The 23585-nt window shown below is 53.2% G+C and overlaps 1 protein-coding gene across 3 annotated transcripts in view; it reads right to left on the bottom strand.

Annotated features, from left to right (window-relative positions):
* PDE6B (phosphodiesterase 6B) overlaps positions 1–11835 on the bottom strand; it is a 35198-nt gene extending 23363 nt beyond the window's left edge. The window contains exons 1-3 of one of the 3 annotated variants that reach the window (XM_070506435.1): positions 11278–11835; positions 6765–6917; positions 6350–6439 (exon numbers count right to left, since the gene is read on the bottom strand). In XM_070506435.1, coding sequence (XP_070362536.1) covers positions 6350–6439; positions 6765–6917; positions 11278–11817 — 783 coding nt within the window. In that variant the 5' untranslated portion in view covers positions 11818–11835. The remainder of the gene's footprint in view (positions 1–6349; positions 6440–6764; positions 6918–11277) is intronic. The other 2 variants (XM_014832197.3, XM_014832196.3) reach the window with 2 other exon arrangements.
* Positions 11836–23585: the final 11750 nt, after the last annotated feature.

Consider the following 23585-nt stretch of genomic DNA (forward strand, 5'->3'; position numbering starts at 1 on the left):
GCACCGCTCGTCAGGCCACCCTGAGGCAGCGTCCCACATGCCACAACTAGAAGGACCCACAACTAAAATATACAACTATGTACCAGGCGGCTTTGAGGAGAAAAAGGAATAATAAAATCTTTAAAAACAAAATGGCTAAGATGGTAAATTTTATGTTATGTGTATTTTAGCACAATAAAATAATTGGGAAAAAATGTAAAGGGAGATGTACCCTTTACTAGACTAGACAAAGCAGACTTCAGAAGAAGGAAAATTATCAGAGGTAAAGAGGGACATTACATAATGATAAATAGGTCATTTCTCCAAGAAGACATATTAATGTGTTTGCACCTTACAACAGAGCATTGAATTACATGAAGCAAAAACTGAGAGATCTGCAAGAAGCAATAGATAAATCCACGATTATAGCTGGAGGTTTCAATGCTCTTCTTTCAGTAACTGATAGATCCAGCAGGGAGAAAATCAGTAAGAAAATAGTCAAACTAAACAATATTGGATGTAATGGACATCTACAGACTACTTCATCCAACAGCAGCAGAATACACATTCTTCTCAAGGTCACATGGAGCATTCACCAAAATAGACATATTCTGGGCCATAAAACACATCTTAACAAATTTAAAAGTATAAAAATTATAAAGAATATATTGTCATACCACAGTGGAATTAAATTAGAAATCAATAAGAGAAATACAGTTGGAAAATTCCAAAATAGATTAAACAACATACTTCTAAATAATACATGGGTCCAAGAAGAAGTCTCCAGAGAAATTTATAAAGATTTTGAACTAAATGAAAATGAAAACACAACTTATCAAAGTTTGTGGGATGCCATGAAAGCAGTGCTTGGAGGGAAATGCACAGCGTTGAATGGACATATTAGAAGAGAAGAAAGACTCAAACTCAATAATCTAATCTTAGAAAACTAGAAAAAGGAGATCAATTTAAGCCTAAAGCAGGTAGAAGAAAAGAAATAATAAATAAATAATAATTACTGAGAACAAGTGTATGCCCTCAAATTTGATAACTGAGATAAAATAAGTTTCTCAATGCCTTGAAAGACAAAAACTACTAACACCCACACCAGGGGAAATGGAATAATCTGAACAGACCTGAAGTATTAAAGCCATTGGATCAAGAATTAGCAATCTTCCAAAAAGAGAGCACCAGTCCCTGGTGGGTTCCCTGCTGGATTCTACCAAACACTCAGGGAAGAAATTATGCCAGGTCACTACTATCCCTTCCAGGAAATAGAAGCCGAGAGAACACTTCTAACCCATTCTATGAGGCCGGCATTACCCTAATCCCCAAACCAGATAAAGACATCATAAAAAGGAAAAATTACAAACCAAAATCTCTCATGAACACAGACGCAAAAATTCTTAACAAAATATTAGCAAAACCAATCCAACAATATGTAAAAGTAATTATACTCCATGACCAAGTGAGATTTATCCCAGGTATGCAAGGCTGGTTCAACATTTGAAAATCAGTGTAATCCACCATATTAACAGGCTAAAGCAAAAAAAAAGTAACATGATCATATCAATTGAGGGACAAAAAGCACTTGACAAAATCATCACTCATTCAGAATAAAAGCTCTAAGCAAAGTAGAAATAGAGGGACACTTCCTCAACTAGATAAAATTCTACAAAAACCTACAATGAACATGATACTTAATGTTGAGAAACTGGACATCTTCCCCTAATACTGGGAAAAAGGCAAGGAGGTCCCCTCTTACCACTCCTGTCCAACATTGTACTGGGAGTCCTAGCATGTGCAATAAGACAAGAAAAGGAAATACAATGTATACAGATTGGGAAAGAAGAAATAAAAATGTCTTTGTTTGCAGATGACATGATCACCTATCTGAAAATACCAAGCAGTCAATTAAAAAACCTCCTGGCACTAATAAGTGATTGTCTTAAAGTCACAGGATACAAGGTTAACATATGAAAGTCAGTCGCTTTTCTTTATAGCAGCAATGAACAATTAGAACTTGAAATTAGGAACATAATATCACTTACATTAGCCTAAAAAATTGAACGCAGGTACAAATTCATAAAATATGTACAGGATCTATATGCAAAAACTACAAACTCTGAAGAAATCACAGAGGATCTAAATAGACAGATGTTCTCTCTTCATGAACTGGAAGACCCATTATTATTAAGACACCAATTCTTCCTAACATGATGTATAGATTTAATGCAGTCCCAATTAAAATACCAGCAAGCTATTTTGCGGGTATGGATGAACGGATTTTAAAATTTATATGAAAAGGCAAAAACACACACACCACAAAATAGCCAGCACAATACTCCAGGAAAAAAAATGTTGGAGAAATGATATTCTTGACTGTAAGACGGTAAAGCTATCGTGCTCAAGACAGTATGGTATTGGTGAAAAAATAGACACTTAGACCAACGGAACAGAATAGAGAGCACAGAAATAGGTTCATACAAATATAGTCAACTGTAGTTTGACAAAGGAGCAAAGGCAATTCAGTGGAGAAAGGCTAGTCTTTTCACTAAATGCTGTTGGGAAAATTGGACCTCCATTTACAAAAAGAGCATCTAGAACCGACCTAACAGCTTTCACAAAGATTAATTTAGACCTAAGTGTAAAACAAAAAACTGCAAAACTTCTAGAAGATGACAAGGAAAAATCTAGGTGACCTTGGGTTTGGTGATGAGTTTCAAAATACAACGCCCAAGTATAATTCATGAAGGACAAATGTATAAGTTGGACTTTATTAAAATTTAAAACTTCTGTTTTTACCAAACGCATTGTTAAGAGAATGAAAAGACAAACTACACCTCTGGACAAAATATTGGCAAAATACATATCTGCTAAAGGATTTGTATTCAAACTTTACAAAAATCTTTTAAAACTAAAAATAAGAAAATAGACAATCTAATTTAAAAATGGGCAAAAGATCTGAACAGACACCTCACCAAAGGATAAGATATACAAATGGCAAATAAGTATATGAAAAGATGCTCAACATGATTTGTCATTAGGGAATTGTAAATGAAAACACTAATGAAATACACCTATTAGAATGACTAAAATCTAAATAACTGACAATACCAAAAGCTGGTGAGGATGCAGAGCGAAAGGACAGGAATGTAAAATGGCACAGCCACTTTTTGGCAATTTCTTACAAAATTAAACATAGGCATACCATATTATCCAGCAACTGCACCCGTTGGTATTTACTCAACTGAATTGAAAACTTATGTCCACACAAAAACCTGTAAACAAATGTTTATAGAAGTTTTATTCATAATTGCCCAAACTGGAAACAATCAAGATGTTCTTCCACAGCTGAATGAATAAACTGTGGTCCATCCAGACAGTGGAATATTATTCATCAATAAAAAGAAATGAGCTATCAAGCCATGAAGGAACCTTAAATGCATATTACTAAGTGAAAGAAGCCAATCTGAAAAGGCTACACACACTGTACGATTCCAACTCTATGACATTCTGGAAAAGGAAAACTACAGAGACAGTAAAATAATCAGTGATTGCTGGGGGTTTGGTGGAGGTAGAGTGTGGAGGGATAAACGGGTGGCGCATAGGAGACTTTTAGGGCAGTGAAATTATTCTTTATGATATTTTAATGGTGGATATAGTCAAACCTGGTGGTCTAGTGGTTAAGATTTCGTGCTCTCACCACCACGGCCTGGGTCCGTTTCCAGTCAGAGAACCACACCACGCTGTGGCGTCTGCATGTTGTTGTGATGCTGAAAGCTATGCTACCAGTATTCACACGCCAGCAGGTGGACATGTTTCAGCAGAGCTTCCAGACTAAGACAGACTAGGAAGAAGGACCTGGCCTCCCACTTCCAAAAAAATTGGCCATGAAAAACTGGTTATGAATAGCAGTGAAGCATGGTCTGACATACCACCAGAAGATGAGAGGATGGTGCAAAAAGACTGGACAGCATTCTACTCTGCTGTCTCCTGGGTCGCTAGGAACTGGAATCCACTCAAGAGCACCAAACAACAATGGTGGATGCATGTCGTGACACACTTGTCAAAACCTGTTAAAATCTGCAGCACAAAAAATGAACCTGATATATGCAACTAAAGAAGCATTTAGTAGTGGGGGGACTCCAAGAAAGAACGCAGACTCTGACAAGACAATCTAACTGCATTAAAATGCATGAGCTGCCTCACTGAGCGGGTGGAGAAAAAGGTGCTGACCTAGGTGTTTTGGAATGAGGAGTCTGTAAGAGTAACGGTACAAGCAACTGCACACAGCAGTGTGCTCTGTTGACAAAGTCGCCTCCCATTGGGACACAGGTTAGCAATCCTGGCATTGCTGTACACGTGTCCTGGAACTGAACAATTAAGTAAAGGGTTATGGGATGATGAGAGCCACGTGCTTTGCTGTTGGAGTGGAAATTATGTACCAGCAAGGGGAGGAGGCCAGAATGATCCATGTGGCGATGAATTAGAGTTGGGGACATCAGCAAGAACTTGTGTTCAACTTAATGTAGACACAGTTGGTTTGATGTAGAAATAATTATAGATCGGTGTATGCTCAGGCTAGTGTGCACACGTCTATCTCTTTGCTCTGTTGGCTCAGAGGGCCTAGATGCTAGGATACCCCAGAGAAAGAGCACACCCAGCACCCACATCTTGGCTTCTAAGACCATTCTCCAATAAGAGCAGCCAGGGTTCCTTGAGGAATGGCTGACTCCAGGCTGGGCAGGAAATACGTAAATGAGCCTGGAGCATCATGTAGTTCCAGAGAGTAAGGTTGAACAAAACCCCCCAAACTCACTAACTGATCAAATAAAGAACAACCCGAAGGCTGGAGTCGATGAGGCAGGGAACTGAGGCAACACAGGCAACAAGCTGAGCAACAGAATCAGTGAAGTCATGCTGGATTATAACCCAAGCGTGAGAAACACCCACGAGTCCAGACTGGTACAAACAAGTGACTGCGTAAATTAGGAAACGGGTGAGAAGAGACAAATGCCCCTACAGGACAGGGCTCATAGCGACTTCCTTCTGAAGAGCACCGTCCACCCAGTGTAGAGCCGCATCTGCCCATCTCAGTCCTTCAGCTTCTCCCCAGCCTGGCCCTGAGCCCTGCCTGACCGCTCGGCGGCCCCTGCTCAGCCCCTACGCTGCAGTCCCGCTGGCTGCTGGCTGTCAGCTCCTCCACGGCCTCAGGCCCTGGCCACACCCTTCCCTCTGCCCTGGGCACCCTCTCGCCCATCCTCTCCCTCAAGTGTCCTCACCACCCCTTCTGCATGGGCCACACTGCGAGCGCCAGGACGGGGGCCTCGTCCTCCTTGGGCTGTGGCTTCAGCCCCACACGGCCCTGGCCCCAGGGAGGTAGCCCTCCTGGAGGGGTTTATCACAGGTGCCTATCAGCAGGGCCAGCCTGCGGCCAGGAGACCCTCAGGGGGCTTGGGTTGCCCCAAGACTGCCCACCCAGGCTGCTCCTTTCGCAGCCCATGGGTCAGGGGAGGCCCCCAGACTCAGCCTTTGTCTCCGCATGCTAAGATAGGCGCAGGAGCAGCAGGCAACCAACACGCAGACAACTTCGCAGACAGAACAGAAGGTGGTGACGGTGTGGAGGGACCAGGTCACCACTGATGTCCTCTGAGGTTCAGCCCAGAGGCCACGTCTTGTGCAGCTTTCCCCAGGCCCAGAGTGAGAGGAGCTGCCTTTGGCCTCCTCTCCCAGTCCACTCACTGTTTATCCAGGCTCCCATGGGCCGGGACTCGGAGGCAGGAGGACCTGGAGGGACCCGCACTCTGCCGAGGGGCCCATCAGCTCCGCACCTGTTCCCACAACACAAGGTCTCACCTGCCTCCACCAGGTCCCCACACCTCCCAGCTCGGGGGGAAGCAGCTTCCAGCCCTGGAACTGACGGCTCTCAGTGTAGCTGGGGGCTAAATCCACCGAGGGCTTAGCACCAAGGGGTGGGTCCCTCTTCCCATTGTCCACTCATAATCCAGCCCAGCTCCTTCCAAAGAGAGCGTGAGCAGCTTCTAAGCAGGGCAGTGCCCTCAGTGTTCGCAGGTGCTCAGACCCTGTGGGCTGGAGGGCAAGGCCGTGAGCAGACAGGGAGCCAGATGAGCCTCCCACGGTTCTGGCGCGCAGAATGTCCCGTCATGGCCTCCGTGCCTGCAGCTCGGCATGCTCACAGCACCACACCCGCACCCACAAAAGCCATGGACCCTCCCCCTGGAGCTGCTGGCCCTGGACGCGCCCAGGTGGTCACAGCACCGCTGTCCTTATCCAGATGGGGTGGGCGCCTGGACACACACAGCTCTGCGCCACGGCTCGGCTCGGAGCCCTGGGAGGCTGGCAGACGTACCTGGCCTCGGCGTGTCTCACAGTTGTGGAGGTAGCTCAAGTGGTAGATCTTCAGGTTTAACGTGCCAAAATTCAGATACTTCAAGAAAACCTGAAATAGGAGTTGTAACGCCAGGAGTTAAGAACCCGGCTTTCAAATGAGTGCCAGGTGCACACTTGTGGAAGAGACACCCGGTGGCCAGGAGGAGGGGCTGCACACACTGCACAGCCGGGCCGTGGACTGGCACACACAGGCCTGGGCGCATGAAGATGCACGCGGCTGCGTGGAAGATGCAGATGCAGACGAGCCTGGCGCCGGGCCTTGGAGAGGAACACACAGACAGCAGCAGACACGCATGCCCCACCAGGCGAGCACTCGGATGGTAGGCAGCCCGCACACACATGCACGCACACACAGAGGGCTCCCTGACACTCACGTCTTCGTCCTCACTTGTGAAACACGGGCCATCGAGCTTGTTCACAGCCATGATCACAGCCACAACGTCTTTGCCGTTCATGACGGGGGTGGCCAGGATATTCCTCGTCACATAGCCGGTCAGCTCGTCAGCGAAGGAGCTGAAGTGGGGACACTGAAAGGCAAAGGGCGAGAAGAGAGACGGTCTTGCTGTGTGGTCACCTGCTGCTCCTGTGCTTGTCTTAGCATCTGGAGAGAAAGGCTGAGTCTGGGGGGCCTCCTCCTGATCCTGGGCTGTGAGGGGAGCAGCCCAGCCACAGGGGCCCTGGCATCCTGGCCCCGGGGTCGGGGCTAAGCTCCACAGAGGCTGCAGCCCGGGCCAGTGCTGAGCCCCAGCTGGCCCTGCCCTAGGCATCGGGATCTCAGGCAGCACAAGGACACTGCCAGCGGCCTGTCCTGCAGCCTCTGTAGAGCCCTCATGGACACCTCCTGCCCAGCGCCCCGCCCAGGCTGTGGACAGACTGGGTCCTCCCCTACCTGTTGCCACTGGCTGAGCCGGCCTCCTGGACGCCTCTTGAGTCTGTCCTGTCTGCCCGTCCCCAGGCCCTTCCTGGTCCAGGCTGCCATCCCCTTCTGCCTTCAGCCGCCCTGGGGCAGCCCCCTCAGGCTCTTCCCAAAAGATGAGTGTTGGCTGAATGAAAGGTGAGCCCTAGTTGGGGGGGGAGGGTCTGCTACACCCCCAGGGCCTGTGAACTAGCCCCTCCAGGCCTTCCAGGGCTATGCTCCAGCCAGGGTCTGCTCACGGGGTCGTTGCCCCCATGATAGACCTTTGTCTGCCTCTGGCCCCCGCGGCGGCTCCCTGGGGCTTCTCCTGGTCAGGCGGGTTGAAGGGCTCTTTGGTTTCGTCTCTACAGGGAAGAGATCAGCTGAGCTTTGTCTTGGCCCAGGTGACCCAGGGTTGCCTGGACCAGGACCCCTGGTGCCTGGGACTCTGTCCCTCAGAGTGGATGTGACCCGGCCTCGTCCTCTGACTATCCGGTGCTGACACTCATTTACACGACGCCAGAGTGAGCCGGCGTGGTGGCCACGGTGGACGGTCTGGAGTCAGACGGCCTGGACTGGGCTCTGGACTTCCTGCTGTATGGCCTCTGGCAGGGATGGGATGGCTCTGTGTCCCACTGCTCACCGGTCAACTTGAACAAGGGCCCCTTCGTTTTATTTTGTTCTTTGTGGCTAAAGGAACTCTCTCAGGGTTACTCAGGGATGGTCAGGGCTGTGGCAGACAGTGGGGCAACTGGCCCCAGATGACTTCTGGCGCCTTCTCCATTGCTCAGCCCCCACACAGCCCAGGGAAGCTGTACCCGCTGCCCAGCAGGGTGTCAGAGGAAGACTACTGGGGGCAAGCGCAGCTGTGGATGTTCTTGAAAAGGGAGCACGCAGCAGGTGCCCACTCTTCTCCCTCCCGACTCCTTGAGAGGCAGCTGCCACCTGCAGCCATGTGGCTCCTGCTGTCAAAGGAACATCAATCCTCAGGCGCGAGCAGTGGCGGCGTTGGCCGTGCCACCGACTCCCATTATGCAAGGCCGCTGAGGTTCACTGGCCCAGCCACTGCCCTGGGTTTCTGCAGTGGAGCTGAGCACCCAGGGACTCTTGCCCCAGAGCCGACGTGTGGCAGTGTCCTTGGTGCTCGGGGCTGAGTCCATGCACTCACAGCACCTGCCTGCATCCTCTCTGGGCAGCTTCACAGCACCTGCCACTCTTGGTGCCGCCTTCCGGGCCACACCACCCAGCCTCCTGGCTCCATCCTGGTCTCTCCTTACTGTGCTCATGCAGACACGTCCCCTGCTCCCACTGCGAACTTGCAGGGCCCTGACTGCTCCCAGGTCCCTCACACCACGCCAGACACCCCCTCCACTCTCACAGCATTGGGCCTTCACCCCCTGTCTGTGGCTGCAGCCTCGGGGTATGTCTGCAGCCAGCTCACCAGTCCCTACCATACCCTCAGTGCAAGGTGACCAGACTTTGGAAGGTCAAGGTCAGGTTCTGGCCAGAGCCATGCTCTCAGAGCAGAGTCACCTAGGGGCTAGGGTCCCGCAGGAGGGAGGGCCCTGATCCTGTGCCCATTCAGGCCTGTCCCCCAGGAGGGAGGCTTGGGGCTCCCTGCCTGTGTCGCTTCTACTTCACTGTCCCCCACATCAATGTTCCCACCCGGCTTCTCTGCTGAGTCAGACCCTCTCCCCAGAGCCCTGTGGGCAGTGGGTGATGCTCGGGCTCCCGGAAACCCTGGAACCAGACCTGCCTCCCACCAACCTGGGGGCTGCTAATGCACATCTGAGGCAGACACAGCGGTGCCTCCAACTCTCCTCTCCCACTGCCCAGAGCCACGTCATCACTCACCCAGCATCCCAGCATCCCTCAGGCCTCCACCTACCTCTTGGCCTGTCCCTGCCTGGCAAGGCCAGACCTGGTTCCCAGGAGCTTCCCCACAAAGCCATGTTCCTGCTTCCATCAACCCCACAATGGTCGGTCTACATGACTGGGTTGAGACTCCCCCCCATGAGGAGGTGTCTCAGGGCCCACTGCAATTTGGGTTGGGGGGTGTCAGAGGCCACCACAGAGCCGGGACTTGGGTCTGGTCCTGTCCAGAGTCTTGGTGGCTGTGGCCAAGCCACGTCCCTACCCTGAGCCTTCTGGGGGCTTCTGCCCGGCTGCCTTGCCACAAGCTCTCCAGGGTCTTAGGAGCCGCAAAAGGGTGGTAGGGTGACATCACAGCCCTGCGGAGTCCCCCTCCTGCCACGACATACCAGTGGTCTCTGCCATGTGAGAGGGCTCCCTGTTACACAGGCATAGAGTGCTCTCCAAAGACCACCCCCCTCGCCCCCAGATGCTGCTGGCACCTCAGGTGGAGCACAGGCCCTCTCTGCCTCAGCCTCCCCTCTGTAAATTGATGTGTGAACCTGGCAGTCTGACACTTGGCAACCCTTAGGGCTTTGTGACACACTTTACGGAAACGGGCTTTTTGGCTGATTTAGACTCTAGTCTTGGTTCCACTGCATCTGAGATAAACAAAAGACCCAGCGAGGCCCTGAGCATTGAGGCCAACATGGTACTCCTGTCCTACAGAGGAGGTGTCGGTGGTGCTGGGTAGTCAGGGAGACCTCAGAGGAGGCCGTCCTGATGGAGGCGTCCTGAGAAGCTAAGTCCCCAGGGAGAAACAGCCGTTGAGGGGCAGACAAGAGCTAGGACAGCCACGTAGTTTGAACCAGACCCTCAGAGCAACCACCAGACTAACAGCACAGCTTTGGGTGGAGGAGGGTGGCGGCTGGGGGCTGAGAGGACCATCCCAGACTCAGAGAAGGGAGGGCACAGGATGTAGCTGGGGGAGGAGGGGAGAGAGAGAGGGAGAGAGAGAGAGGGGGACAAAAGCAGGGAGGGGGACGGGGTACAGAGAGGGGGAGGGAGGAAGAGAGAAGGGGATGGTGGAGGAGAGAGGGAGAGCGCCCCCCACTGCTGAGTTTCCTGTTTTCCTGGCAGTTTGTGCTCCTGATATTCTGATTCGTGTGTGACCCATTTCCTAAAAGGAAAGTGAAGATGAAACTAATCCCAGAGATTACTATATCCAGGTCGCTGGACCGAAGCCTGTTTAGAGCAGATACGTTTAAGAGGATTTGAGCCACGGCTGCCTCCTTCCCAGGGGCCGGGAGCTGGGGGCCGGGCACTTGTCCCTTGTCTCTAGGGACAGGGACAGCTGCTGCTTTGGAGGAGGCTTGACCCACTGGGTGATCCCCTCTGGATTCCTTCACGGGAAGTGGAAGAGGCTGATCCAGCTCACGGCTCCCAGGCTGGACCCTCTTGGAGGTGGTGGCGGGGAAGGGAGAGGAGCAGGACGTGGGCTGCATCTCCCCAGAGCCCCTTGTCCACCTCGGGGCCTCTGTCCTTCACACGTCCGACAGGCACCTCAAACTCAGTGCATCCCAGACTGACATCACCTTCCCCCACCCCATCCACACTCTTCCCCCCGGGGACAGCGGTCCTCCTGGTGCATGGGCCACACGCAGCAGGGTCACTGGCACTCTCTCCTTCCTGCCCAACAAGAACTGGTCCTCCTGAATCTCTCAGCTCCTGCACTGCTGTCCACCACCCCCCCGCCCTGCCCTGGACCAGCCCTGGCCTCTCGCTGCTTCTCCTGAACCCCCAAAGCTGCCCTCGCAGTGAGCAGCGTGGTCTCCTATGGGGTTGTGAGCTTGGGGCTCTGGGGGCAACAGCCCCTGCTCTGACCCCTTCCTCCTCAATGCCCCGTCCAGGGAGCCGTGGGTCAAGGGGACAGCAGGGCCTTCCCAGGCCGCCCTCCCAGCTACCTCAGGGCTTCCTTCCTTCCCGCGAGCTCCGACTGGGCTCCATTCCACTCGTCAGCCCCCACACCCTCGGCCACCTTCCCGAAAACTGAGGGTCCCCACACAGCCTGTGGGTTGACCTGTCCCATGGGGCCCAGGGGAACCCCTCACCCGCCCCACGAGGTGTGGTCCAGAACCCACCTCGGTCACATCCTCAACGTTCACCGTTTTCTTGGTCTGAGCCACATGGCCCACGACCCCAATGTCCAGTGGGAAGACAATCTCAGAGTCAGGGGGCACCAAGCAGTCCTCCAGGATGCTGTCGGGCTGCACACTGAACAAGCGTGTGGCGAGCTCAGCCACGCCGTTGCGCTGGCGGTACATGAAGAGGCTGCAGCGGTCGGCACGCAGGATGGTGCAGAGGCGTCGCAAGATCTTGAAGACCACCCGCTCCATGTTCACGCTTTCCTGCATGTCCTGCACCAGCTCGAACAGGGCCGCGCTCTCTTCTACCTGGCATAGCTCGCGGAAGCTGGTGCAGTCTGCTGGGCATCCGTCCTCATGGGCACCTGCCACATTCTCTGGGCTCAGCTTCTTCCCAAAGTACTGGTCCGTGAAGCTGGGGTTCTGGTTGAGGAAGTCCTGCACCTGCTCCTCGCTGAGGCTCATGGTGTCCCGCTGGCTGCCTCGGAGAAGCCGCCAGTCCCCAGGCACACACGGACTCCCAGCAAACACTGTCATCAGCAAAGCCTTTCTTAGTGACGATTACTGAGTCCTGGGAGGGCACCAGCTGACTCACCCACCGCTGCCCCCCTTGCTGTAGATCTCCAGCTTCGCACCTCCCCTGGGAAAATCAGATCCCTGGAAGGGGGCAGGGATACCACTCTAGGGCTCCCGCCTGTGGCAGAGGTCCTGGGCGGCGGCAGCCAGGCCCTCGCACTTGATACCTGGGAAGGAGGTAATCCCACAGACGCTATGAGCCTTTCTGCCTGGGGGTCTGCCCGAGAATTTGGGATCTCCTGGGTGCCCAGACCTGGGCTCAGGCGTGCTGGGGAGGTGGCCAGACCAGCCTTGCCTTGGGGACATGCAGCCCTGTTCCAGACAAGGAGGGGAACTCCCCGACTGTGCTAGAGGTCATGCGGGGTTCAGCTCTGTGCCTCATCCCCACAGAAAGAAGTGGGGAGAAGGGAAGAAGGTGGCCAGTGCCCAGCGTGGAGGTGGGACCACGAGGTGGGGGTTCGCACAGACTTGCCCCTCTCTTTGCTGGTGGGGTGCAGTCTGGTCACTCAGTCTTACAGGCGAGGGGTCTGCAGTGAGAACCAGACTCCTGAGGGCACAGCAGTGCTGCAGGTAAGAGCTGGCACCTCTTGTTGGAAGTCACCTCAATGATCCCCCACCACACATCTCTCCTTGGCCTCACTCCTACTTATTGGGCACCTTTATTCATGTTGCTAGACCCTCTGCTCCCACAGAGTCCAAAACTGCACTGTGGGCACTGCCGTGTTTTACAGATGGGTCTGTGTCGGAGCATCTGTGCCTCAAAGGGACTGTCACGCCTAGATGGCAGCAGGTGCTTCTCACCGAGGCTTGTCCATCTGCCCTGGGTGTCACACAGATATTAGCTTCTCTGTGAGCCGTGGTGTGATTAAAAAGAGGTTGGATTACACCTGGAGGACTCAACCCAGGTCTGTCTGACTCTCCTGATGCAGGAGGGCTCTTTACTCCACATAAAAGAGACTGTGTGCAGATGTGTGTGCATGTGTGTGCACATGCATACATGTCCGTGCATGTCCACACATGCTGGGTGTGCATGGATGTGTATGAGCATGCTGGGTGTGTGTGTGTGTGTATGCATACATGTGTGTGTGTGCTGGGTATGTGTGTTCATGCATGCTGGGTGTGCATGGATGTGTATGTGCATGCTGGGTGTGCATGTGTGTGTGTATGCATACATGTGTGTGTGTGCTGGGTATGTGTGTCCACACATGCTGGGTGTGCATGGATGTGTATGAGCATGCTGGGTGTGTGTGTGCTGGGTATGTGTGTTCATGCATGCTGGGTGTGCATGGATGTGTATGAGCATGCTGGGTGTGTGTGTGTGTGTATATGTGTGTGTGTGCATGGATGTGTATGTGCATGCTGGGTGTGTGTGTGTGTGTGTATGCATACATGTGTGTGTGTGCTGGGTATGTGTGTCCACACATGCTGGGTGTGCATGGATGTGTATGTGCATGCTGGGTGTGTGTGTGTGTGTATGCATACATGTGTGTGTGTGCTGGGTATGTGTGTTCATGCATGCTGGGTGTGCATGGATGTGTATGTGCATGCTGGGTGTGTGTGTGTGTGTATGCATACATGTGTGTGTGTGCTGGGTATGTGTGTTCATGCATGCTGGGTGTGCATGGATGTGTATGTGCATGCTGGGTGTGTGTGTGTGTGTATGCATACATGTGTGTGTGTGCTGGGTATGTGTGTTCATGCATGCTGGGTGTGCATGGATGTGTATGTGCATGCTGGGTGTGTGTGTGTGTGTATGCATACATGTGTGTGTGTGCTGGGTATGTGTGTTCATGCATGCTGGGTGTGCATGTGTGTGCATATGTGTGTGTGCCGATGGACTGCTGGGAGGTTCGGGGTGTAAACTGCTGTTCACTTCACTCGGCAGAGACTGGGTGGGCTCACCTTCTGAAGCAGGAGCCAGGAGCCCTGCCAACTGGTCCTGTGTGCAGAGGCATGGAAGCAGAAAGGTTTAGTCCGAAGGACTCCAGACCCCTCCCGCCAAGGACCGGGAACTATAATCCAGACCCTCAACTGAGGGAAACAGCCTACAGTTTTTTCATTTCTTCCTCAGGTTGCCAGTGTCTATATCGTCACCACTGTTTTGGCCAGGATGCAGGTTTGTGTGTGGTTCTGACTTTTACTGCATTCAGCTGGTAAAAAGTTGTGCATGCATGTATGAGCAAGCGTATGCGTGTGTTAGTGTGTGTCCGTGTATAAGTGTGCACACGCGTGAGTGTGGGGCCAGGGTGGCCTCTTGTGCTTAGACAAGTTTTCTCAGCACAAGTCTTGGTTCCAGGGGACCTTCTGCGTGGGCTCCGGGCTGGTTCCCTGCAGCTGCACCGGCCACAATGGCCCAGCTGGCCAAGCGCGGGGCATGGGCCCTTGTGCTGTGACGTTCCTGCCTCCGCTTAGTCACGCAGCAGATTCCTTTCAGGGATCTGCTCCGAGGTCTCCCACTTTTCCTAAAAATAGTGAGTTTCTGACTGAAGATGAGGGAGAGTGGGATGGGGGTGGGGGGAAGCAGGTGCTGTGGTGCTTGGGTTTGGGGCCAGGCTGTGGGTCGCCTCTCCCTGAGTCCAGCCCCTGACAGCTTCCAGAGCACTTCCAGTGTATTGTCTCTAGACGCTCTAAGCTGGAGTCCAATCATGCTGGGATGTGAGGGAAATGCCAATGAGGCAGCCATCTGGCTGTGCGGCCCGGGGGAGCTGGGTCTTTGGTGGGACACGTCTCAAATCCTCAGCTCACCCCCACCCTGATGCCCCCTCTCGGTGCTGCGGCCCACCCTTCCTGCTTCTGCTCGCTCGCTCCTGTCAGCTGGGCCCTCCTCTGCTCTCTCCTTCGCCCTCCCTTTTCCTGGCAGGGCTGAGGACAACGGGGCGAAGGCGTGAAGCTCACCTGGTATGGGCGTGAGAGTGCTGAATGGGGCAGCCCCATTGGGGCAGGGAGGCCCCCAGGTGAAGCTGTGAGGGGAGGTGGCCGCAGTGGGAGCAGCATGGCTGTGGGCTCAGAGGCATGACGTGTTCAGGGTACATGGAGTGATGAGGGCTCCATGCAGAGTGGGTGGGGAGTGGAGGAGGGTGCTGGCTGAGGAGCTCGGGGCACCACTGTGCCACAGCCAGTCACCTGGGAGCACCGGGTGGAGAGAAGGGACCCAGAGTGAGGGTGCACCCACACACAGCTTGTCATAACACGTGTGCTGCCTGACTCACACCTGTGGCACCTGTGTCTCTTTACCTGTGGGTTTCCCTGCCTCTGAGCCTGCAGTGCTTGCAGAGCAGAGTCACCAGGAGTTAACGCCCCCAGAGGTGCCCTTGGCCGGTGACTAGTAAGGTCACGTGTAAATGCCTCAACTACCTCACCTGTGGGGCCCAGGGCTAACTGCTCAACAACATTCTGTATCATCTCCTTCCCCTTCCTCATTTGACTCCCTGACACACCTAGTGGTGGTGCCTGGGGCCCCTGAGCAGGGCCTGAGGGTTGGACTCTTGATGCAGTTAATCCCCTGTGAGGATCACCTGTCAGGTGTGTCTGTGAGATGCCCCTGTGAGGGACACCTGTGAGGTATGTCTGTGTGGTACACCTTGGGGTACATCTTTGAGGTGTGCCTGAGGTACAATTTTGTGGTACACCTGTGAGGTGTGCCTGTGATGTACACATGTGAGATGCACCTGGTGTACATCTTTGAGGTGTGTCTGTGAGGCACACCTGTGAGGCACACCTGTGAAGTGCACCTGTGAGATATTCATGTGTAGTACAGACTTGAGATACACCTACGAAGTATGCCTATGAGATACACTTGTGAAGGACACCTGTAAGGTACTCCTTGAGGAATACCTGTGAGGTATGCCTGTGAGGTACATCTGTGAGGTACAACTTTGAGGTAAACCTGTGAGATAAGCCTGTAAGGTACACCTGTGAGGTGTGCTGGTAAGATAAGCCTGTGAGATACATCTGTGATGTATGCCTCTATTGTGCCCCTGAGGTACCCCTGTAAGGTACACCATGAGGTGTATCTCGAAGTACTCTTATGAGGTGCACCTCTGAGTAAACCTGTGAAGTACATCTTTGAGATATACTTGGTAGGTATGCCTGTGAGCTGCCCCTGTGACACACCTGTGAGGAATGCTTGTGTGGTGCACCTGTGAGCTGCACATGTGACGCATACCTGTGTTCAAGGACCCATCAGATACAGCAGATAACTTCTCCATAGATGAACCTGAGGGACATTGAGGAGAAATTGGATTGCTCCTTTGCTAGGTTCCTATTAATTTTACCTCATCATAATGTGGAATTTTAAAATTAGCAAGCACATCCTGGAAGCCATTTATAACAAGGAATATGTCTCAAATAGCTATTACATGAAGAGAATTCTAGTTTCTTGTCCCAAACTGTGGAGAAGATGCATTTCGCAAGGAGCATTATGCTCTGAAATTAAAATTAACCAGTCAGGAGCAAAGGCAAGAGATGGAAGGGGTGAGGAAATTGGAGTCCACATTCAGAAATCTCATGAAACCTGCAGTGCAGAGAAATGGACGCACCTGTTAGGACCTTTGCTTCCCTAGGACGAGTTTTGCTGGAGAGATGACAGGAGAGGTGTTACCTGGCCATCTGGTTGTGAAAGGACAGATGCTAACGTGGGAGGTGGGGTGAGGCAGGGAGATGCCTCGGACTCCAACCCCAGGACAGGGCCTGGGGTGTGTGGGCTGAGGTAGGGGTGTGCACCCACAGCCCTGGCTCTGTCCTCTGCCCCTACCAGCTGCCTGACCTCAGGACAGTCTCCTGACTTCTTTCGTTTCTGGCCAGGAAGGATCTTGCTGTGTTGTTTTGCAGCTGAGAAATGGCGTTGTAAAGCGTGTGGCACGGGCAGTGTACATCATGAGGTCCTGTTGAGAACAAGTCACAGAGGACGGCTGCCCCCCTGCCTGACAGGGAGAGGGGAGGGGAAGGCTGGGGGTGTGGGAGAGAACAGAGGCCAAGTTGTCAGAGGGCATCTGGAGGGAGGAGGTGCAGAGCCGGGAGCAGAGGGCTGAGGGGGCGATGTGGCTGCCTGTCTGGGCTCTGTGCTGATCTGGTCGGGGAGCCGAAACTTGGGTAAAAGGTGAGGTTGGACCAAGAAGAGGAAGCAAGGCCTGTGTTTGATCTTTAGGGAATGGAGTGTAGGAGAAACTGGAACTTCCTCACTTGTATTTTGTGATTGTCTTCTCTGTAGGACAGGCTTGATGTGTCAGGACTCCTGGCATGGGGGGGAGGTGTACCTGCTAATGGGACTACACTTCTCTGCTGGGGATGTGGCCAGAGGGCAGCACCATGTGGTCCCTGAGATGGGTGCACAGAGCATCAAGGGCAGAGGCAGGGGCAAGAGGCAGAACACATGTTCTTTCTGACAGTCTGGGTGGCCCTGGCCCCATCCCAGCCAGATCTGTGGTGTCCCCAAGGGCAACTTTTGGGGTTTATGACTGATTGTCTCTGATGGGCCAGCCCCCAGCGGCAGGCAGGACAGGGAGGGGAAAGGGAGGGGCTGCGTGAAGCAGCTGAGGTCTCCTAGGCCAACTAGCCAGGGGCTGGCCACAGCTGCCAGACTTCTTAAGAGTAAGGTCATCTTAGACCATCTAGCCTCAAGCCAGCTGCCAGCTGACCACAGCTGCAATGTGACCTCAGGCAAGACTAGAGAACTGCCCAGCCCCAGTGAGGGACACACAGAATCACAGGCAAATGAATGTTTAAGCCACTAAGTTTTGGGGCATTTTGTCACGCAGCAGAGTCGCTGTTGGTCCTGGATGTTCCCTAGAACACAGAGCCTGGGGCGTGGGTTAGGCGCGCACCTTTACGAGGGAGATGCAATCCCAAGCAGCAGCACAGGGTGGGTGGAAAGTGAGACGTTGAGGAACTGAAGCAAATCCAGGTTAGCAAGCTGAGCCCTGGCTCTCGAGGAGCCGCAGACACAGCTGGTGCTCAGCAGGTGCTCCCTCTTGGCTACGTGCACAGAGAAGCCAGGGGAACCTACTTTCTCTCTCTCCAGTCTCCTGCTTCCCGTTGCTCAGAGTCTGCCCCATGGGGAATGAGCCCTCCACAGTTGCAGGGGTGCTCCCAGCCCCTTGGGCAGCCATTGAGAAACCCAGATGCCCCTTCCCGTGGGGTGGAGTTTCATCCACAGCCAGAAGTGGCAGGAGAAGCCAGCCAAGAGGGAGAATGTGCCCTCTCCAGGCAGGAGGTTGGTCAGAGCCAGGTGGGCCAGTCGGCGGTGGCTGAGGTGGATCAGCAGCAAGGGCCTGGGGCACTAAGTCAGCCCCAGGGGCCACAGGTGGGCCTGACCCATGTTCCCAGGGCGTCAGTACCAGATAGGAGGCAGTTCTTCAGTTGAAACAGAACGTGTTATAGTCACACAAGAAAACATGCATTGTTGGAGAGCTGGAAATACAGACAAAGAAAGGATCACTCCTCCCCCACCACAAAGACGCCTGGGGGTGACGAGTCTGTGGGGTAGACGCAGGCCTGTCTCACCAACGCCGCTTCCTCCCAAGAGCGGTGCGTTTATTGATAAAGCAAGATGCCCCCTTCCCCCCGACTGCTTGCTCTTTGTACACACGTCGATGTGAACGATCCTACAGTAGGACCACAGGACACACGTCGTTTTGTAGCCTGCCCATTCGTATTTTTAGTGGCTGCACAGAATTACATTATGTGTAGGTTCCATAAGTTATTTAACTAATTTCCTATTCACGGACATTTAGGAGGCTTCTGCTTGGGTTTTTGAGGGAAAAGAAGTGATACCCTGTTTTCTGCCTGAGTTCTGGAACAGCTGAGAGAGTGGATGGAGAGGGCGTAGGGCCTTTGTTGCTGAAGGTGCTCTGTGGAAGGTGTGGCCTTGTGTGCTGGCCAGGTGGCCTTGTCGACACTGCCTGCCTCCCTGGCCAGCACTGGGGACAGCCCACACTTACCCAGGCTAGTACCTGACACGAACCAGGGGAAGAGGGCAGAAGAGACCCAATCCCTCAAGGTGACAGATTTTCATGGTTTCGCTTCACTTGATCAAAAAGAGGACCAGTGGCTGTGGCCGCCAACCAGGTGGCATCCAGCCTCGGTGTGGGGGTGGGGGGTTAGAGGGGCACACGGGTGAGCTGAGGGCAGCAGGGAAGTGGGAGAGGGCGTCTCCTCATACTGGAGGGGTTTGTCTTTTAAAAACTAGAATAAAGAAGGCTCTGATGAATTAACTTCTGCCTTTTGTTTTTTAACCTGGGATGTGTGAATGTGACCTTATTTGGAAATAAAGTCTTTGCGGATGAACCAATTTAAGACGAGGCCATCCTGGACTAAGGTGGGCCCTAAATCCTATCCCTGGTGGGTCTTCATAAGAAGAGGCACAGAGAAGCCCACCTGGGGACAGAGGCAGAGACTGGAGGGGACGCCGAGGGACGCCAAGGATTGCCAGCCACCACCAGAGCTAGAGAGACGCGTGGAATGGCTTCCGCCCCAAGAGCCCCCAGAGGAAACCAGCCCTTGATCCTGGACTTCCAGCTTCCAGAACTGAGAGATGACAAACTTCTGTTGCTTTAAGCCCCCCACTTTGTGTGTTTGGCTTGGGCAGCCCTAGAAGACTAACACAGGTGACGGGCCAGGTTCTGCCTGTGGGCCACAGTTTGCCTGGTGTGAGCCCAGCACAGCCTCATCCTTCTGGCCAGCGACTGGTTGGGGACCAGATCTGAGGCACCTGAACGGTTTCCTGACACCTGCTCCAGTGCAGAAGGGAGCGCTGGGCCCGCGCTGGCCAGTCCTGGCCTTCCCCTCTTCTGGATGTGCACGGGGGGTGTCCATGTGCAGCCGTCTGGGGAAGGTTGGTCTGAGGACAGAGCCAAGACTAGAGGAGGGAAGGGCCCGAGAACTCGAGGGGACGGAGCTGGAGGCTGCCCTCCTCTGCAGTTCATCGTTTCAGCCCTTGCAGCAGCTCTTCTGTAACCCGTAGGCAAACCCATTGCAAGAGACTTATCTGGACAAAACATTCAGGTATTGGACTAGCCAGGGCTCCCCAGAGAAACAGAACCAATAGGCTAGAGAGACAGAGAAAGATTTATTTTAAGAAATTGGCTCAGGCGGTTATGGAGGCTGAGAAGTCCCACAATCTGCTGTCCACGAGGTGGAGACCCAGAGGAGGCGGCCGCGTCAGTCCCAGTCCTGGTGCCGCAGCCTGATGTCCCAGAATGCTCCCTTCCTCCACCTTTTGTTCTGCTCAGGCCCCCAGCGGATTGGATGAGGCCCAAGCACGTTGGGGAGGGCCTCTGCTTTACTGAGTCCACCGATTCAAACGCTTGTCTCATCTGCAAACACCCTCACAGACCCACCCAGAAACAATGTTTAGCCAAATATCAGGGCACCCTGTGGTCCAGCCAAGTTGCCACATAAAAGTGACCACTGCAGTTATTTAAAGGTCAGCTGTTATACTGTAGAAGGCCAGCTCTGATCACCAGGCCCCTCCAAGTGGGGATGGCCCATGAAAAGGCAGTGCCTCACCCTCTGAGACCAAATACAGTCTCCCCGGTTCGCAGCTGCAACAGACACCCACCAGCCAAAGCCTGCCCCCCGAGACGGCAGCTGGGGCTGAGCTGGCCCCGATCTGAGACATGCATTCTCGTCCCTTCTGCTTCTGTCCAACGAGCTTCTGCTCAGCTGTCCACGTGCACTCTGTGTGCATGCCCAGGACACACATGGGAAAGTTCACACTAGCTTTGTCCATAATATCCCGAACTGGAAACAAGCAAATCCTCGCTCTCAGGAAAATGGATAAATAGGTTGTAGCATATTCACACAACGGCTTAGTATCCAGCAATGAAAGTGAATGCACTACAGACACAACAACAACAGGGACGAATTTCACAGACATCAAGTGGAATGAAAGCAGCCACAGAGCAATCATGCCCTATGGTTCCATTTATACAAAGTTCAAAAACAGGCAAACCCAAACTAAAACGCTTAGGAGTTTGTGCCTGGGTGATGGGAGTAGAAATAAACACGAGGAAGTGGTTTCAAGTGAGGTCAGCAGAGCCTTTGTCAGGAGGGAGGCGATGCTGCGACCTCGAGTCCGGCCACGTTCTGTCTCTTGACTCAGGGCAGGTATACACATGCTCATTTAAATGCCATTAAACTGTTACATGTGTATTTTACAGATTTTCCTGTGGATTTATTATATTTCACAAGACAAATGCTTTTAAACTACTAATTAAAGTGCGTGCTTGTGTCTCCAAGAACTACTGGCTCTGGTTTTGTGAGAGTGAGTTTTGGGGGTTAGTTGTCACTGGTGCAGAGTTGGCACAGAGATACCTGTGCTGCATCTGTAAGTGAAGATCAATAACGATCGTTCCTGGAAAAAATGGGCTGAGAATTAAAAATAAAAGAAAACTTTGAGTATTTAGCCAGGTAAAAAGGTAAAAATACTAACAAGTTAAATGATCAACCAATTAGAAAAAAATAATTAGAATCAGCCAAATTAATTGGAGTCAATACTCTAAGAGATTGGTTTTTAAATGCTAACAAATATGTAAATATTAAGATGCAATTCAAAGGAGATAGGGAAAATATTCTTCCCTTAATATGTGATTACTGCTGTAATCAGAAAACAGACATGACGGTTTAGAAACGTCATCGTCTCTGGGCGCTGGCTCCTTGTCTTCAGGAGGCAGTGACATGTCCCATGTGGAGGTGCCACAGGGTCCCTGGGCAGATGCCTGGCATGGGGTGGGCTCTGTGATTTTTAAAATAACTCCTCTTTCCCTGACAGCCTGTAGAAAGGTGTCTGGTGGTGATTCTTTCCGGAGTGGCCCCCTGCTGACCCCTGAGCCCCCAAATCACCCAACTGTGGGCCGCAGCTGCTCTGGGTCCCCCGCTGACCACGCTGAGGAAAGGCAGGAGGAATGCTGCAGGGTGGCTGGGAGGGAAGGGGCTTCATTGGTGAGCCTGGAGGGGTTGGGAGAAAGGATTCTGCCAGAAAGCAATGGAATCAGCTTTCAGAATGTGCAGAGGCCATTTCTGTTTACGCCCTGGTTCCAGATGCCGGAAACCAGCCCAGGTGCAGGGGTTCTCACTGTGAGGGAGGGGCAGTTACGGGGTCTCCGTGAGCCTGACAGACACCCTAAAAGGAAGCTTCGTCTGATAGGGACCACACGCTGCTGCCCCCTCCTCCTGAAGACACAGAGGCATTCACTCAGGCAAGACAGCTGCCTATCTCCTGAGTGCCAGGCAGCGAGTGGGGGCAGACACAAGACTGCAGAGCACGGGTTGAGCACCACGATGGGGCAGGACCCCTCTGCTTGTCCCCAACCCCATCTTCACGCTGCAGCTCCTCCTAAAACACACACCACAGCAGCCTCCCGCCCTGTTCGGCCCTCCTCACCCTCAGGAAGAGGTCCACACTAGCACAGCACAAGACCCTGCAGGACAGGGCGCCTGCTGGTCACTCTCTGCCCCCAGCTTTTCTCCAGTTCCACGCTCTCTCCTCAGGGCCTTGCCCTCCCTCCTCCTGACTCCCTCCCAGAGAGGCTTCCCTCACCTCAACGTGGGCTTCTCCTGCCTGCTGGCCTGGGCTGTGTCAGCTGGCCCGTTCCCCTGTGAGCAGAACCGGACTGACATTTAGATTCTGTCACAGGAGAGAGTGACCCAAGTTTGGCTGCTGGCCACTCATTCATTCATTTGCTCACTCATTCATTCCATGCAGCCAGGGTAGGGCCCAGGAATGGGGAGGGGGCAAGTCGGACATGAACTTGACTGCACTGAGCTCCTGAATAACTGCGGACTGATTAGAATCTAGACCAAGGAGTCAAAACACCATGTCACTTATTGATCCAGATACTGAGACCACTGGGGATCCTGCCTGTTTTGGGGGATCCAGTGCCAGGGGCAGGGGAGAGGGACGTGGGAAGATAGGGAGACGGGGGGCAGCAGTCAGTGGGTGCAGGGAGGTGGGTGCAGGGAGTTAGTCGGGTGCAGGGAGTTAGTGGGGTGCAGGGAGTTAGTGGGTGCAGGGAGAAGGGGGCAGGGAGTTATCGGGGTGCAGGGAGGTGGGGGCAGGGAGTTATCGGGGTGCAGGGAGGCGGATGCAGGGAGTTAGTGGGTGCAGGGAGGTGGAGTAGGGAGGCAGGGCACAGAGTCTGGGTTTGAATCCTGGCTCCCCAAGTCTCTGACTTGTTCACGGAAAGCCTCAGTGAGGACAATAGGACCACCTGCCTCAGGGTTTATTGCAAGGACTAAATAAGAAAGCTCATGCAAAGCACTCATCACAGTGTCTAGAGGACGTCAGACACCCAACAAAAGCCAGTTATTATTAAGGGAGGTGAAGCTAAGATGTAAGAAATGAGAAGGCAGAAGCCAGAGCGGATGTGGCAAGAGGCACATACAGCAGAAAGAGGGAACAGCATATGCAAAGGCCTTGTTGCAGGAAGAGGTGGGGTGAGTTTAAGGAACAGGGAGGTGTTCAGGAGGATGCAGGCATCTGGGGAAGGGTGGGGGGAGGGCGCTGGAGAATAGAGGCGGTCAGATGTCCGAGAAATACACTGCTGACCCGCCTGGTTTGGGTCCTTTGATGGCAGAAGCCGCCAAACAGCCTCTCCCAGCAAGGCCCCGCCCACCCCGCCCAGGTGGACTCGCCCTTCCCAGGGCAGCCTGAGGATGACCCTCCGGCAGTTCACTTCCTCCCCCAAAGCCTGATCAATCAGGCTGCAGTGGTGGGGATGAAGAGGCTGCTC

Source organism: Equus asinus, chromosome 3, assembly GCF_041296235.1.
Source record: "Equus asinus isolate D_3611 breed Donkey chromosome 3, EquAss-T2T_v2, whole genome shotgun sequence".
NCBI lineage: Eukaryota > Metazoa > Chordata > Mammalia > Perissodactyla > Equidae > Equus > Equus asinus.